Source organism: Mytilus trossulus, chromosome 8 (assembly GCF_036588685.1).
Source record: "Mytilus trossulus isolate FHL-02 chromosome 8, PNRI_Mtr1.1.1.hap1, whole genome shotgun sequence".
Taxonomy (NCBI): Eukaryota; Metazoa; Mollusca; class Bivalvia; order Mytilida; family Mytilidae; genus Mytilus; species Mytilus trossulus.
The window spans coordinates 64043455-64062055 of record NC_086380.1 but is presented as its reverse complement, the minus strand read 5'-3'; the positions used below and the strand labels follow the sequence as shown (position 1 = coordinate 64062055).

At 30.8% G+C, this 18601-nt stretch overlaps 1 protein-coding gene across 1 annotated transcript in view; it reads left to right on the top strand.

Annotated features, from left to right (window-relative positions):
- The first annotated feature begins 5427 nt into the window (after positions 1-5427).
- Positions 5428-18601, top strand: part of LOC134681253 (transcription elongation factor SPT6-like) — a 37068-nt gene continuing 23894 nt past the window's right edge. The window contains exons 1-15 of the mRNA XM_063540793.1: positions 5428-5505; positions 9081-9288; positions 9904-10085; positions 10685-10877; positions 11479-11563; positions 11856-11952; positions 12843-12926; positions 13516-13704; positions 14477-14569; positions 15167-15256; positions 15829-15968; positions 16678-16907; positions 17473-17602; positions 17959-18109; positions 18225-18320. Coding sequence (XP_063396863.1) covers positions 9093-9288; positions 9904-10085; positions 10685-10877; positions 11479-11563; positions 11856-11952; positions 12843-12926; positions 13516-13704; positions 14477-14569; positions 15167-15256; positions 15829-15968; positions 16678-16907; positions 17473-17602; positions 17959-18109; positions 18225-18320 — 1956 coding nt within the window. The 5' untranslated portion in view covers positions 5428-5505; positions 9081-9092. The remainder of the gene's footprint in view (positions 5506-9080; positions 9289-9903; positions 10086-10684; positions 10878-11478; positions 11564-11855; positions 11953-12842; positions 12927-13515; positions 13705-14476; positions 14570-15166; positions 15257-15828; positions 15969-16677; positions 16908-17472; positions 17603-17958; positions 18110-18224; positions 18321-18601) is intronic.

Here is an 18601-nt window from a genome sequence, read left to right as displayed (position 1 = left end):
TGCAACTGAGCAGTAATTCCTTTTTATTAAAACAAGGAGGTCATCTAACCTCCTTGATTAAAATAACAAATGAGATCGTTATAGGTACATCTGAATCTTTTTCGTTATTAAAATGTGAATAAGTATATATTAAATATGAAGAAGAAAAAAAACTGAAATCTAAATCCAAAATATATTAAAAAAAATACATTTGACTATTCAGAAGTAAGAAATAATACTTCAAGCAATGACATCACGAATTAAATTAAATTTATAGACACCGAGTGATGATAGATGCAGAGAGAGATAAGAAAAAAAAATTCTATTATATAGTTATGGTCAGGGAACAGATTATCTAACTATATGTTCCTGTTGTAGTTAAGGCTCTTCGAAATGTTCGTCAAAATAAAAATAAATAATTATAACTTCTTTTATAAATGCAAAATAGTGTCAGGAGATTTTGAGCCATCTCACTGAGCAGTAGGCTACATAGTGCCCCCAAATGAACAGTATAAAACTATCCAGCAAGAGAGAAAAAAGATAGGTCAATATAAGAAACTATAAACAAGGCAATTCAGTTCAATTTCAATATATACATGTAGATTATTCTAATGAATTTGTCAAATGTCAGTGGGAATATCTTTTTAAAATGTGGTAGGAATAACAATGAGACAACTCTCCATGAAGTGTTAGACACAGTGTAGTAAAAATTAGCAGTTATAGGTTGTAATACTGTTACAGCCTTCATAACAAAGGCTTAGGTCACATTGGACAGCATCCTACTAAGGGCACCAAAACACTGTTATAAAAAAACAATTGAATATAATTTAACTTCAAACCAGAAAAAAAAAAGAAAATATGAACTGCACCAAAAAAGACAACCACTAAACAACATGCTTCTGACTTGGGACACGAGCTTATGAATACACCTGGTTTAAAAGAATTTACATACATACCATTAGACAGTAGTGTAACTTTACCATGTAAAAGACACTCTTTAAAAGTTAATGAACAAATCGTGTTCAGATGAAAAAAAAAAAAAGAAATAAAAAGGGTACAACAGTTCATTAATGTGGCCTTTAAGAAGGCTCGCGGGTATAAATATTCAAAATAAATTCAAACATTTATTTTTCTTTACAAATTTTATTAATTACCTTAAGTAGTTGTTACTTTATCATATGGTACAAAAATCATTCCAAAAAATCAATTCGTGTTGGCCCAAGGTGACTTTTAAAATGTAGATTATTGAAAAAGCTCCACATTATCTCCCTTTGGTGCAATAATGCCATTTTTTGGCATTAAAATTGAAATATCTTTTTTAACTCATCGGTGACCTATATTTTTTATTGTTGTTTTCGAATAAGCTGTACATAAACTAAATAATTGTAAAATTTAAGCGATTTCTGTAATTTAGTTCTTTTTTTTTCGATATTACCGCTTTTTCTCCTATTAGTTCAACAGAAAAAAAGGACATTAACAAAAATGTAGGCTTCTTTCGAAGGCAGATTGTGAGCGCAAATGAACGGTGACCCCATTTTTTTATTTCATTTTTCTATTTAGTATAAGATAAAGTTGATTTATAGAAAAATATAGCGAAATCCTATATTAAATTAAAAAAAATGATTTACACCCGCGAGCCCCCTTAAACAAACTTATATTTAGGTGATGGGTATTCATTGGTAATTTCAGGTTTGATCATGTTAGTTTTTTTGTTGTTTTCAATTTTGTTTGTTTATCTTTATAAGTACAAGGTTTAAGCTGCTTTGTATTGGCTCAAAATAACTGTATTAATTAATGAATTGGTTTCGGTCATCAAGGTGAAGTGATGTAGTGCAATTTTTCATGACCCATAATTTGAAATATAAAAAAACATCAAAGTAAAAAGGGACATTCGGAAAATATCTTCAAAGCGAGTTAAAGTTTTTATTAAGTTTCTGTTTTTACCAAAAGAGGTTTTCCATCTAAAACCTTTACGAGCACAAAGCACACAACTTAAAATTGCCAATGCTTACTACCCTAAGCATCACAAAAACCTTGCAGAGCAGGTGTAAATATATTATTAATGATCAATATCAAGCCATTGTTCAAATAACCATGAACATATATCAAATTTCAATAAAAAAAACCCAGCTATTTACAGGATCACGTATTGCATTTCTTGAACACAAATAATTATTAATTGATTACATTTCTTCACATTTGTATTTGAACTTAAATTAGCCTAAACTAACTCTTATAAAAAAAACCAGCACCTTAAAATAGAACATCCAGTGGGTGACTTAGCATGTTGTCTTTTAGGAAAGAGGAGAGAAAAATATTCCTTGGTCGCGGGCAATGATTGCTTTAGCAAGAATATAACAACCCACATTGAACTGTAGTTTCATTATAATTAAGTAAACAGGCAATTCGAATATCTCATTAAGAAAACAATTCTGAAATTAATAATAGGAACCATGATATACCCATTTCTAGAATAAAAAACAAACTCAAGGTACTCGCAGAGCAGTTTGTGTTCGTACCGGCAGACAAGGCAGCAAATAATGTAGTGGTGGTGTGACGCATATACTACACGAAAGTTCTTCAAAACGAAATAATAAATTCCTCTACATTCAGGTCAGTGCGCACCACAGAGAGTCAAATCGTTAACAAGCATACCACTGCCACTGCCCAGCTTAAAGCATCTTCCGAACATTTGAAAGTCCCTACCATGTACTGGTTACCGAAATTACACAAAAAACCATTTAAATTCCGTTTCATCTCCGCTTCGAGTAAGTGTTCTACTACTAATCTATCAGTGCTTCTAACCACCTCCCTTACTACTATCAAAGAACTGGTTATTAACTTTTGTAATAAAGCTTATGAAAATAATGGTATTAATTATTTTTGGAGTGTTAAAAATTCTTTAGAGGTTTTAGATAAAATACATGCTTTCAATGGTCCTTACAATTCTGTTGACAGTTATGATTTTTCTACTCTGTACACTACACTTCCACACAATCTTATAAAGAAAAAGTTTTTGTATTTGATAAAATGGTCTTTCGAAAAATCTCATTGTAATTTTATTTGCTGTAACTCGTTTAAGGCCTTTTTCTGTAACGAAAAAGGAAAGTATGCTAGATACACTTACTGGAAATGTGAGGATATGATTGAAGCTTTAAACTTTCTGCTTGATAACATTTATGTACGTTTCGGCGATAAAGTGTATCGTCAGGTAGTAGGTATTCCTATGGGCACCAACTGTGCCCCTTTAATAGCAGATTTATTTCTATATTGCTATGAATCTCAGTTTATGACCAAACTCAGTAAAGACCCATCATTGTTACATTTGGTTGATACATTCAAAAATACCTACCGTTATCTGGATGATATTTTTTCGTTGAATAATCCAGAGTTCTCTAAATATACTTCAGAAATTTACCCAAACGAACTTACTTTAACTAAATCTAACATAAACAGCAGCAGTTGTCCTTTTCTAGATTTAGACATTTCAATTTCAAACGGGAAACTTCACACTAAAATTTACGACAAAAGAGACGATTTTTCATTTCCTATTGTTAATTTTCCTTTTTTAGACGGCGATGTGCCTTTGGCTCCATCATACGGTGTTTATATATCGCAACTCGTTCGGTTTGCCCGTGTGTGTTCTGATGTCATAGATTTTAACGAACGTAATCAATGCATCACTGGTAAATTGTTGTGTCAGGGATTTCGATACCATAAATTACTTAAAACTTTTACTAAATTCTTTCATAGATACAAAGATTTGATTAGTAAATTTGGCTATACCTGTAGGAAGCTGATTAAAGATGGTATTTCTCATCCTAAATTTTATGGTAATATTGTACTTAAAGCGAGGAAATCACTATGTGATCCTTGTAAACTCATCGAACCTTTAAACAAACTTATAAGTAAGGGTTATCGTACCAATATTGTAATTAGATCTCTGAATATAGTTCACATTGGCACTAATATTGATTTTGTCATTAGCAAATTAAAACATAACTAAATTTCATTATCTTTTGAGGCGAGATGTATAGGGGACACAGCCACGTTAACTTTTATTTATATAGAAGTCGCTCTTCACTATACTACTACCTGTCGATACATTTATTTTTGGCATTGCACAAGTCATGTCTTCTTTGACTATTAATGACGCTAAAATACTAAATCCCTGTGATGTGTTTTAGTCGATTTTAGTCTCTGATGCATGATTTTTTACTATTAATTGGTTTTGGCTTTTAACTAGCTGTCAGTAACTGCGAGTACTCTCAAATCGTATTTTCTTGTTAATTCGACCTGTTGATACTGTTTATAATGCTTTTTTGTCATTTTTTATTTATATGGATCTTGGCTGTATACCAGCTTTGATTATTTGTAATATCTTCAATTTTTCACTTATTCTTACAACATTTGTATAAACTTCAAGATTATAAAAAAACGGTTTTTTTCTAAAGTGAACATTGATTGGTTAAATATTTCTCAGTGTATTTGAATTTGTTTGATAGCCTTTTGGTCATGACTGTTTGTCTCTAATATTTAATTAACTGTGCATTTGTATTCAGATATCGCAGATCTAATTTATTCGTTCTTTGTGTAATCATACGTTTTTTGATTGAGTTAAGTCTGCTAATTGATATTTTATCGTATGTTTTTATATGTTGTGATGTTATGCTATTGTTTCAGAAAAAGGGAGAAGGTTTGGGCCCATTAAAACGTTTAATCCCGCTGCAAATGTTTGCACCTGTCCTAAGTCAGGAATCTGATGTACAGTAGTTGTCGTTTGTTTATGTAATATATACGTGTTTCTCGTTTCTCGTTTTGTTTATATAGATTAGACCGTTGGTTTTCCCGTTTGAATGGTTTTACACTAGTAATTTTGGGGCCCTTTATAGCTTGTTGTTCGGTGTGAGCCAAGGCTCCGTGTTGAAGACCGTACTTTAACCTATAATGGTTTAATTTTTAAATTGTTATTTGGATGGAGAGTTGTCTCATTGGCACTCACACCACATCTTCCTATATCTAATGTCAGTTTTTAAATCTTATACCACAAAAATGATTTAAAACAATACATCTTTATTAAACAATTATCTAATATTTAATGCCAAACAAGCATTTGGGTTTACGATTGCATTTCTTTTTTTTTTTAAAGAAAGCAACTTGTCTTTATCATATTATTGAACAATTATATGAATATATGCAAGGTAGGAACAAATTCAATCATTTCTTATTTTAAACGTCAATACACTACTAACTTAATCTCAGTAATATTTATGTTTATTGTGTTTATCGGTTATAAAAGCTCAAAAAACTTTAATTTATTGTTTTGTGAGATGCCGGCTTAAAAAATAAGCTTTTAATTTGATTTGGTACAGCGTTGTATAACAACATGTATTTTATCAATTGGTATTAAGTCGCACTTCCAGTTTTTATTACGGCCAATCGAAATCACGAAATTAATCACTCCGCAGTTACATTTCTTTACTTCCGGTCGAAAGCTTTTTTGATTTTCAAGAAACGCATTTTTAGGTATATTTAAACCCTTTTAACTTAAAATTCAAGCATAACTCTTAAAACATGTCGCAATAACATTGTTTTAGAATAAGATTTAGACAGCTTAACTTTCTAAAACGTCTCGAAAGTATCTTCGAAACAAATATAAACAGGGCAAACAAAATTATACCAAATCAAATGCCAGAGAACATACACACGTTTTAAATTGAAATTTGACTGATAAATCTGTATTCATCATAGACTGACATGCCGTGTGGCAAAATTGGTCAGTCAAACCTCATTTAAAACAAAAAAACAATTGAACAAATGTTTCTTTTAGACTAAAGTAATGACATAAATATATATGGCATTCTGAGCTAACAAAACTACAAAAGCCAACATGCCCAAGTCACATATTTTAATGATTTTACATGTGTCATCAAGTACATTTTCTGTTTTTCCCTTTAAAAATGTCATGTACTGTCAGACAATATTTAAAATATGAATTTGTCATGTTTGTGCTGTTATATAAATTAAATAATGATTATGTTCATGTCTGACAGATTATAGACCATTGAACAAAGGGGTTATCGGGATCGTTCGCCCTGATTACATGTTCGCCCTAGGTTCGTTCGCACTGAGTTTGTTTGCCCTGGTGTTCCGTTCGCCCTGAGTTCGTTCGCCCTATTCTCATAAATGATATGTATATGTTACATTAATGACAGGAATGCATACTCATATTAAAATTTATGTTTATCTATTAAAAGCTGAATACAGAATATTAATTAAATAAAATTCGTGGCTGCATTGTTACACTTTATTTTATAAATACTTTTAATTACTGTTGATTGAATTTTGATTGCTGATTAGGTATAATTTGAAATCTTTGATATCACTGATTGTTATATGAATTGTCTTTGATGGATTAATAATGAAAATAAATTTTTTCTCAAATAAAATAGTCAGCTTGGATGGGTAAAAACACTGATGAACAAATTGTTAGACATGAAAGGGAAATTATTTTCGCAGCTTGGCTTCTTTGATCTCAGTGTGTTTTGACAAATTTGTTAACTTTGAACACTTTTATGTTACTGTTTTTGTATAACTTTAGTGCTTCTTATGTATAACTTTTATTGATTAAATCATGTGTGTATGTGTGTACATGTAAAGTTAAAGGATGTGTGATAGTGGCTTTGTATGTTTTAGTGCTCTTTAATATACCGTAAGGTTACAACTTAGTTTGATATATTTGGTATATATGATTGTGATAGTGAATAACAAGTGATCAATGTACAGCAGTCTGACTGTTTTTGGTATTTGTTTTACTAAAAGTAATTCAATTTAGTGCTTTCAAATATTCGTTTAGGCCAAGAACTTATAACCTTGTAGCTGCTAGCTGTATACAACACAATACATTGTAAATATTCGGCGAAATTGTAGACTGACTTCAACATATTCAATTAAATACACACAACAAAACACTGTAATAAAAAATAAAAATCAGGGCGAATATACCCAGGGCGAAAAGGTATCAGGGCGAACGGTCTCAGGGCGAAACGGAACTAGGGCGGACAGTAACTAGGGCGAACCGAAATCAGGGCGGACGGACCCGGATTCAACAAAGGGCAGGGTAATTTGGGTAAAATAAATGACTGAAGAACACCATTATTTTCCGAATAACACTTGAAATTTTAATATGAGAACATATCGGTGACTTATAAACATTGATTATTAAATAATTATATGTATATTATCAGACTACACGAAATACGTCGGACAAATCCGGTGAATAATGGATCGGTCTGGTAAAATGTTGTTGAATACCGGTCAGAGTGTCCGGTGGTTTTTTTTCATGGATTTTGTTAAACATTCTAGCAAAATTGCCAAACGATCTCAAATTCATTTTCATCTTTATTATTCATCACAGCGATGTTTATTTTGTTCAACCGCTAGCTTGATGCCGAAAATCACCAGCCAGTAATGTGTAAATCCTGGTAAAAACATTAAAAACAACAATGGCTGCCATCATTGGCACAACCGGAAATGTAAATAAAACGGTTAAAACCGGATCAGATTCTGGGAACAGATAAGGATAATTCCGAGTTTACCGATTAAATACAATAAAGGAATAAAAATCCTAGCAGATCACAAAATTCAGCTATGAAATATAAACACTAGAATTGAAAACCAAAAGATATATGAAAAAGAAAGAAGAAACAGGAAATTATATTTTATACAGAAACTCCAAATTATGTTTAGTTCACAAAAATTGTCAAAATCCAATAAAATGGAACATTACTCTTCACTGAAATGCATTCAAGCAATTGTGCACAACTTTCATAACAATATACCCTCTTGTTACATCATTTTGTTTTTGTGCATTTTGGGGAGGAGTAGGGCACAACAAAGTCATATGTTTGTTGTTTTTTGTCGGATAATATACATTTAGATGTAAAAAAAATTGGTCTGCTAAAATTTCATTCGGTCTGGTAAAGCTAGGATGCTTAGCAGACCGAATGTCCTTTAAAAATAAATTCATTCCTGTAGTCTGATATTATAAGTGTATTTGATAACTAAAGAATGATTTACAACAAGCAGATAACTTCATAAAGATCGTTTTATGGGGACGAAGTCCCCAATAGACGTATTTACACTTGTATGCATATTTGTCCGCCATTACGTTTAATCACACAGGTTCCCGTAAACTTTGACATAACAATTCAAAAAATTTGACGTCACAATAAAAAAGTGATTGTTGCTTGACTTCAAAGGGTTATTCGGAGGCTATCGAAGATCGTTTGGAGACAAAATTCAGCTCAATACCAAAAGTGTAAATATGATTATTACAGTAGAAAAATAAAAAAATAAAACTTTTTTAAATCCTGCATTCGCGCAGAAATTTACTTCCTTTTCCGGTTTTGTTTGGATGAGAGTTTGAATAAAATATATATTTATCAGTTTAAATAGTAAAATATAGAATTGGCACTCAATACCAATTCATTGTTAATAATTGTTTGATATGAAGAAAATAAACGTTACCTGTTAAAGCGTTTCTTTGTTTACATTGAAAATGACTTCATACCTTAAACAATGTCACAACTAAATCCTGCAAACAACAGAACCATACTCGAAAACGTTACGGTATTTCCTTTTCTTTTATTAACATGTTTGAATTAAAAAAATTATTCATACAGACTTCGTCCCCATTCACAGGTAATGCCTGCCACATATTAAATATAGTGACAATAAATGTGTACATCGAATATGGCAACCAAGTAAATACATTTCAAATGATGAATGTCTTTTTTTGAAGAAAATTAACTGCACATATCCTTTACTGTCCTACAGGATAATAATTGAGAAAGATACTGTCATACAGTGACCTGAAACTAAATAGAGAAAAATGCAAGTTTTCATTTTATGCAAAACCTATCTTGTCCGATTTTTTAGTTTTAATTAGAAATTTCAGAATTTAGGTGTAAGGATGTATCTGTTTAAGTATTATAGACTATTATAAAAGTAGTCAGAGAAGTCATGGAAGTTTCATTGTTATATTGCTGGCAGTTTCTTGTATAAATTTGTAACAACTAACAAATTTTTGTGATTTACAGAAAATATAGACAATGGACTTCCTTGAGGAAGAGGCGGAGGTAGAAGAAGAGTCTAGTTTGTCATCAGAGGAAGAGAAAGTTGTAGAATCAGGGGAAGAAGACTCAGATGCTGTAGAGGGAAGGAAGAAGAAAAAGGTGAAAAAGAAGAAAAAACAAAGAATTATAGATGATGATGATTCTGATGAAGAAGAGGACGAAGATGAGGATGGTAAGAACAGTGAATTTTCTCAATACCTTGAAGACCCATTGGAGGCTTGACTGTTTTCTGCTCTTTGGTCAGGTTATTGTCTCTTTGACACATATTCCCATTTCCACTGTCAATTTTGTTTAAAAAAAAAGAAGGAAGTTTAGATTCTTCCACTAATAATGCTAATACTTTCAGTTCGAATCACAGAGATTTGAAAAAAGGTATTGCAAACACTTTGATATGCACGATCACAATGATATGGGTCTTAAGCAATATTGCACTGCAAAAAATACAGAGATAGCGATGATTCATTTATTTTCGTTGGCACCAATTTTTGTAGATTTAGGAAAACTTTCATGTTGTTGATATTCAATTTCATGATTTTGTCAAAGTCTGCATAAGAGCCTATAGAAAACTTGTTTAACTTTTTTATTTGTCATGTTGGTGATTCACCTATACATTGTATACCCACTAAAACCATGAAAATTGATTTCCAGCGAATAATGATGAATTCACAGTATTTCTTTTTTTTTTTATTTCTTCATCTTTGTCAATAAGTGAAACAAAGATAAAAAGAAAATTTATCATTTTATTTAATAGCCTCATGTATGCATTAATGACTGTTAAATCTTTTAGATGCTCAAATTCAAGAAGAAATGAAAGATTTTATTAAAGACGATGTAGAGGAAGAAGCAGAAGAAGAAAGCGGAGACGAAGGAGGGAAGAGGAAACACGAGGACTCAGATATAGATGATCGACTAGAAGATGAAGATTACGATCTTATAGAGGAAAATCTGGGTATCAAAGTTAAAAGAAAGGTAACATATTCAATGTTAGTCTGATATATACTTTTGATTTGAATAAATCAAGATTGCTGTGCTGACATGGAAGGATACACAGTAATCTTATTTATTTTCTCTTTAAGCCTACATGGCCTATGTAATTTCCGACTTTAGATTTTTATTGGTGTTGCCTTCAATAGACAACTTTCGAGTTCGATGCATTTCCGTCAAAAACCCTGGTTTTAGTGAACATCTTTGTGTGTTAAGTGGCTTCAATGTTGAGCGAGTGGTTGCCAAATTATAATACTATATTGCACGATTATTTCTAGTTTATCCTGAACAATGACGATCAATAAGACGCTTGACGAATGTTAACAGTGCAGGGATACAGGCGATCCCCTCTATCTGGTAAATGACGTCACTAAGGAGCGCCTAATTGACGAGATTTTTCCAGTGATGGATGAGCTCAAAAGTGGTCTATTGAGTTATTGAGTATTTCACTTTTGATTTTGAAAGTGAGATAAATGTTTTACGTATTATTTGCAAGAAATACTTACAAAATCATTAATGATGTGTTTTTTTCAAAGAATTCTAAGTACCTATATGTACAATATAATCAGTAAATTTTATTTCAGCCAAAACATAAACGTATTCGAGTTTTGTCTGAGGATGAAGACAGTGACAGAGGTGAAGAGGAAGGCGACAAAGGCAGGGAAGCTGTCGCTGAACAGCTAGGGTTTGATTCTGATGTTGGTGAAGGGGAGGAGCCATCACAGCCTGCTGAGACAGATTATCAAAACTTGGTGGAGTCAGAGGAAGAAGAAGATGGTATGTAAAAACACATCCAACCAAGATTCCTATAACTTGAAACACCAGATGTGCGTTTCATCTACACTATAGCTACTGTACATAAAACTCATCAATGGCACTCTAATGAATAAAAAGAAACTGAAAAATCGAATTGAAGAGCATTAGAAGAAAATCTTTCCATACATTTTATTAAATAAATTGATAAAAACAATTCAACAAGTGATTGTAAAGAAGGTGTTAAGAAAAACTTAATGAGACAGCAAAGCTACAACGCATTATTTGAGTAAGGAGATGTGGTGTGATTGACAATGAGACAGACAAGCTTCTATGCAATGTATGAATAAAGAGATATGGTATGAGTGATAATGAGACAACTATCTTGAATTAATCAAAAGGGCAAGGAAGATCATAACTGCAGATTCGTATAGCTTGTCTGCTGTTACATAAAATATTTATTGGTATAACAACAAAATCTCAATGGAGAAACTGATATATTTTATCAATATATATTAAATTTACTAATTAACTTTTTGATATTTGTATCATATTTATTTAGCTATGTTAAGTAGCAACATTAAATTTACTATATGAATACATTGATGCATTCTTTCAATTTAAGAAATGGCTGGATTTATTGTTGATGAGGATGGTGAACCTATTCATGGACAGAGAAAAAAGAAAAAACACATTATTCATTCTGATTCGTAAGTAATCTCAATGTATTGGGATTCTTGTCAACCCTTCATTTTCTTAGAATTAATATGCAAAGGAAATTGGTGTATTTAATTTAATCATATTTCTGAATTATGCTTGCCATGAGTACGAAAAGTTGTGGTTTCATTTATATGTCAAAAATTGAAACTTCAGAAACAGAAAATTTTAATATATTTATATAATTTACAAACTCCTTTAACATAAGAAATTCTTTAAAATATTTTAAAGTTTCTATCAACTATTTCAAAGAATAATGTGATTAAAATATATGTTTTTCTACAGTGCTCTACAAGAGGCCCAAGAGATTTTTGGTGTGGACTTTGACCCTGGTGAATTTGAAGACTTTGGACCTGAAGAAGAGGAAGATTTTGAAGATGAGGTATGAGAGAAGGAAACAATTTCAGAAAATATACTCTGTTAACTCAGTTATCTCCCTTTGTCAATATTTCAATTATACATATCTATGGTTTTGAAAACAAGATGGGAGAGTCTTGTCTAATTTTATCAATGACAATATATATAGAAAGGAGAAATCTAGAAAGCTTGTCCGGTTTAATGCCAATGCTGTCTATAGCTACATGAAATTTCCTAGGCAACTTTAAAAAACTATCAAATTATGACATCATTTATCATACAGTAAGATCAAAGGAAGATTTAAGGAATTTGAAATAAATTTAATTTCTACTGCTACAGTAAAATAAGATATGTCTTCACTTAAGAGTTAAACATTAAAAATTTAAATGGGAGGCTTGCCAAACATTGATTAATAAAAATTTAAAAAAAATCAACGTATTAAAGGAAAATCATCAATCAGCTTAGTGTAAGAAAAACTGTTGTATTGATGTACACCACTAATTAGTCCCCTACCATCGAAGTCAAAAGGGAATTTAGGTTTGCACTCGTCAGTCCACAAATCAGTTTTTCACACTTTTTTTCATTCATGCTTGAAGATATTGATGTAATATTTGGTGTATTATTTTATCATGACAACTTACAGATCAAGTTTAAATTTTCTAGTTATCATGGTTATGGTCCTAAAACTTAGAAAATTCACTAAAATAATCAGTTTTCAACACTTTTTTTCATCATCCTTGAAGATATTGACTTGATATTTGTTACATAGTTTACACTATAACAAGTTAAAAATCAGGTTAGCATTTTGTCCCAATACAATGATTTTTTTACCGGTATGGGACTATGTATTGCCATGCATTACTCACAGAATGCATGTTCATATTAATTTTTTAACATTGTGTTGCTTCATTGTAGTATGCTGATGAAGATGACGAAGATATGGAAGGAAAAAGAAAGAAAGACAGAAGGAAGAAAAGATCAAAAATGGGTATATATGATGTAAGTAATAGAAAAAAAGAGATACAGATACATTGTATGACACAGTACCCATATTATTAAAAAGTATTAAACTATTCAAAATACTGATATGTTCAAAGCTTGATATTCTTAATTGCAAGCACGATGATCAGTGTACTTGATGTATTATTCTCCTATTCACAGAAGATTTTATATATATAAAACAACAATTTGTCCTTCCCATACTTCCGATACATAATACTCCTCTTCTAATAAAATTTTGAATTGACAGAGAATCACTTTCTGTTTGATATCTTAAATATTTATTTTACTAACTGAAACTAGAACTTTTGTCAAAGTCCACTATCAGTTATTGATTTCAATGAGCATGATGAGAAGAAAATGAGGTGCTGTGGATTAATTTATTTCTTTATGTATTAATCTTTAATGGCTTGAAAAATAAGTGTATTTTTCGGGATAATTTTTGTGGTTTGGAGATATTCAGTTATGCATATGGTAAATTTAATGATTAAAACTCAAAAAAAAAAATTCACCCACAAAATCCGCAAATATTGGAATACATGTACCAGAAAATAATGATTCCACTGTATATATTTTAATTTTATTACAGGTTTATGAACCCACTGAGTTGGAAAGAGGATTTTTCACTGATAAAGATCAGGAGATAAGAAGTGCTGACATTCCTGAAAGATTTCAGTTACGACAGATTCCAGTCAAACCTACAGAGGAAGGCGAGCTGGAAGAGGAAGCTGAATGGATATATAAACAGGCATTTGTAACAACTACAGTCACGCAACAGGTACATAAGGCCAGGGTTTTTTAATTTGTTTTACAGATTTTCTCGATGAAAAAAGTGGGGTTGGTCAGTCGAAAAAAATATTCTATACCATTAATTATTAGGAGTATATGCTTTAATATTTATTCCAGTTGAGAATTTTTAGATGTTCTTTTGAATCTAAAATAATGACATTAGTATTGTGTTTTGTGCATGATGTGATGGATCTGGCATTATTTTAGATTCAAAAGTACATCTTTACCTTCTGGTACAAAAGGGATTGCAAAATAGGAATAATGATAATTTGAATATGGCTTAAAAACACTCAACACTGAAGTAGAAAATCTATGGAGGTCTCAATTTTCATCCAGTTTTCAAAACTTAAACTAATGTTTTATGACTTTTACAATGTACTTAAGGTGGTACCTAACACTTCAGGGAAACAATTCTGTAAAATCAGCAGAACGTTTTAATGACATTGTGTTCTTTAGGGAATATAAAGCTTCTCAATGATCAACATAAGTGTTTGTCAAACTGCTATATAACCATTGTAATTTTTCTGATTAAACGGTTGGTTCAATTTTTTACATTTTTTATCAAAGGGTCAAAGTAAACACTTTGTCAAAATTTTAAGAAAATTAAACGAGCCAAATTAATTTTAGTTCAGGTGTTAGGTACCACCTTAAACACTTCTGCTTAAGGAAGTAGTAGCTTTTATGTATAAAATGATGAAAAACTGATACAACTGTATAAAATGTATGCACACAGAATAAGCCAATTTTTTTTTTATAACCAGGGTTTTATGGAACAAGATAACCATGGAAGAAATCACAGTACAGTCAATAAAATCAGAGAAGCTATTAACTTCATGAGAAACCAACAGTTTGAGGTAAAATATAATATAGAAATGGCTCTATTGGGTAGCATAACAAATACAGTAGTTACTTAGTAAGTACGGTTGTTATACTTTAAAATTATAAACAAAAATATGTAGAAAGCACACAAATCACACAAACAAAAAGCAAAACAGTCCGTCAATCTATTGTCTTCATACATCCACTCAAAATTATGTCCCTTTATAAATGGAAAAATTGATGATTTTTGAAATTTCCCTACACTAAATTCACTTTCCCTCTGACAATGAAGTGTTATAAAACTGATACACAATGTTTTTTTCCACCATATTCTGATCAAGTTTTAATTTAGGTGCGTCACTTTTATGGTAACAAGCTATGTTCCTTTATAGATATCTGTCATTATACATCCCAGACAATTATAACTCTGGTATTTCTGGTAGAAAGTTATCATTGAAAATCATACACCATTTTATATGAATTTTATATAGTTTGATTTTTCTTTGAATGCTTTGGTACTATTCAAGCCTCTACATAGGCATATTGTAGTTATTTACTCTGGTATTAAAATTAATATGAAGTTATTGAGGACCATCGTTATTAAACTAAAGCATATCTTGTTTTGTCTGTAGGTTCCATTCATTGCCTTCTATAGAAAGGAATATGTTGAACCAGACTTACACATCAATGATTTATGGAAAGTTTGGCACTGGGATGAAAAGGTAGGAATTAATCATTATTACCACATTACACTTTAGAAGTTTGAAGTGTCCATAAGGTCACAAATATTAATATATATAATTAGATAAGAAAACTTTTTTTTTTGGTTTCTAAATTTTTAACTTTGATTCATTTTACAGATGTGGATAAACTCCACATTTAAGAACTTTATGTGTATTTGAAGCAAGTTCAACTAATGTCTTTTATCTTAATCACTTTTAAACTTCACAGACATACATTCAGTAGTGATTTAGGTATAAAATTATATGTTTACCTTGTTGGAATTGAGTCCAATGATCAGGTCACATTCATGTGACTGTGCAGGATGTACAAGTAAGCAGCTACATCATACAACAATTCTTTGGACAGTTCTGAGATTACCTGTTGCTGGGAATTTGAAATGGTGCTTCAAAAAGTAGGTGCCCTTTGAGTCCCAATTCTGCATATTATACATATTACACATTCTGAACACCAAATACAATTGTTTTTGCATAGCAGGTAGTTACATATCATGAGATTGAAGTTAATGGTCTTGAAGTAACTAAGCATGATTTCTTTTATGTTTATATTGTAGTGGACCCAGTTAAGGTCAAGAAAAGAAAATCTGATTATATTATTTGAGAAGATGCAGAATTATCAGTTTGATATGAACTCTGACCCTGACCAGGTTCTAGCCTCAAATGTGAGGCCTCTGACAGATGAAGATGTTGATAGGTAATTATCTCAGATCAAAACTAATAGTCATAGAAATCTGTCAATACCTTACCTAATTAAAACTCAAGAAACTCCTCCGTTTTAAAGAAGGGTCATATCTCTATTTTTTAACTTTCGTAAAATTTTGATGAATGACACAGCTTTCCCCAGAGAGTTTAAAGCATGAGAATGTAAACAATGATATATCACTGTACAGCCTTCAACAATTAGAAAACAAACATATACTTGGCTATAAAAGGAGAAAGAAAAATGTTTGTTTATAATAAAACAAAGAAAAGATTTGCATGCCTGTTATTTGTATAATTGTAAGTTGACTTCTTGATGAAAGAAGATTCCAGTTTATATATAAGTAAGTCAACACATGTTTTAAGGCGTCAATGATTAACAATTATATTGGAACAGAATTTTCTTAAAATTATCTTAACCCAGAAGTGTGCATTGTTTTCAGATGTTACTTTTGAAAATTGTCCATTGGATTTGGATGCAACTGAGTGTGATTAGAAGGGAAAAAAAAGAAGAGAGAGAAAATTTCTGCATTATCAACCAGATAAAAATGACCACTAATTACTTACTATAAAGTAAAATCTTTAAATATGATTATAAAAAAATAATGTAAAACCTCTAAATATGATCGAAAAACTTGACAAAGACTAATTATTTTTGAACTTTTACATTTTGATTTTAAATGGTGTTTCATTTTGACTTTCAGAGTTAGGCAGGTTCAGACTTTGGAAGAGTTAAGAGACGTATACCAGCACTTTCTGTTATATTACGGTACAGATCTACCTAAAATGAGGAATGCAGAAAAGACGAAAGCCAAAGAAACATCAGAGAGTCAAGAAGGAGAAGAACAAGAGAAAAAAGATGATGATATTCATGATTCAATGAAACAAGCTTCGAGGAAGAATGGTTATACCATCTGTACCAGAAATAAATTAGGTCAGGAATAGTATGAATTGTATGGATTGTTGGCAATCTTTAAGAGACGAGCAACAAGATGTTGAAGAAAAATCAGAAATAAAATATGTATAAAGCATTATATGAGATCCCACATATAAAAGAAAGTACAAAAAATGACAATTCCTTTATTATATTTTGATAAGTTGTAAAAAAAGAAGAATATGATACATTGATTCAATATCTAAAAATTCTACATAGACTTGAAAAAACTAAAAACAAATTGATTTTATTGCTATTTTAACTCTGTCTCTCAGTCTGACATCATTCTCTTGACCTGTATAATCAAAGTGAAATGTTTGACATGCAATTGATTAGTTTTAGCCATTAAAAACATATTTTCTGTTGAAAAATGGAATAAAACAATTACTGTCTTTTGTTTCAGTAAATAGGTTGCCTCACTGAATATCACTTTTTAAAAGGCAATATTACCACATAATTTACCTCATCAAAAGACAATAATTGCAAAATATCATGAATATAAACTGTTGACATATTTTATTGATTAAAAATTACAGATTTTGAAGTTTTTCCATTGTTGTTTTAGATGAGATAGCTATGAAGTTTGGTCTTACCCCAGAACAGTTTGGAGAAAATATCCGAGATAATTATCAGAGAAACGAGGTGGAACAATTTCCAATAGAACCTTTAGAATTAGCCAAGGATTTTATCAGCAAGTATGTGTTTACTTATATAATAATCTCAAGATATACATTTGTAAAGATGTGAATTTAATACCAAGGAGATATTTAGGATATTCAAAAGAAATGAATCATTTGTCGGCCCATTGTAATTGAAATTGTTTATAAACTTTTTAAAGGCTAAAAAAAATTAAATATAAATTTATTTTCACCTTTTTAAAAAGGAATCTTGTAATTTTCATCAAAAGTATAACTGAGTATACAGAAATATTGAATTGGAAAAGGCCATACCACAAATGTTGCATGGGTCACAAAGCACCCAATTTAAAAGTTGACAAAGGCTGATTTTGATGTTTTTTCAAATTTTTAATAATTTTTTTTAATATTTTCAGTCAGTTTCCGACAGAAGAAGATGTGATGTTAGGTGCTAGACATATGGTTGCTATGCAGATTGCCCATGATCCTCTAGTCAGACAAAGCGTGAGACAGACATATTTTGAACGAGCCAAGATTAAAGTTACACCAACAAGGAAAGGCATTAAGGTAAAGTTTTGTTTTCTACAAAATTTTGAAAGAGCTTATTGTACCAAATTTTCTATTGTTTTGTTATTGTACAAAATTTTGAATAGCTTTTATTGTACCAATTTTTTTTTTACAGGAAATTGATGAAGAAAAACCAACATATAGCATGAAATACTTAAAGAATAAACCAATCAGAGATCTGAAAGATGACCAGTTCTTGAAGCTGACACAGGTATATTAATCAGCCAAAACGATGTATAAATTAATTTTGTATGTTATAACAAATCATTATTCTATCAATCTTGTATGGGAAAGGATTCATACAAAATCCCTTTGTTTGAATAGAATGATAAAATTTAAACAATGAAATTTTTTCACTGAAAAAATTTCAATCTTAATGATTTGTTTAAGATTTAAAAAGGAAGCTGAAATTTATATTTACCATTTGATGTTTTTTCCTGACAATACATTTTGAGAAGGCTTCTGGTAATGGCCAAGGCTTGACAACTTGAT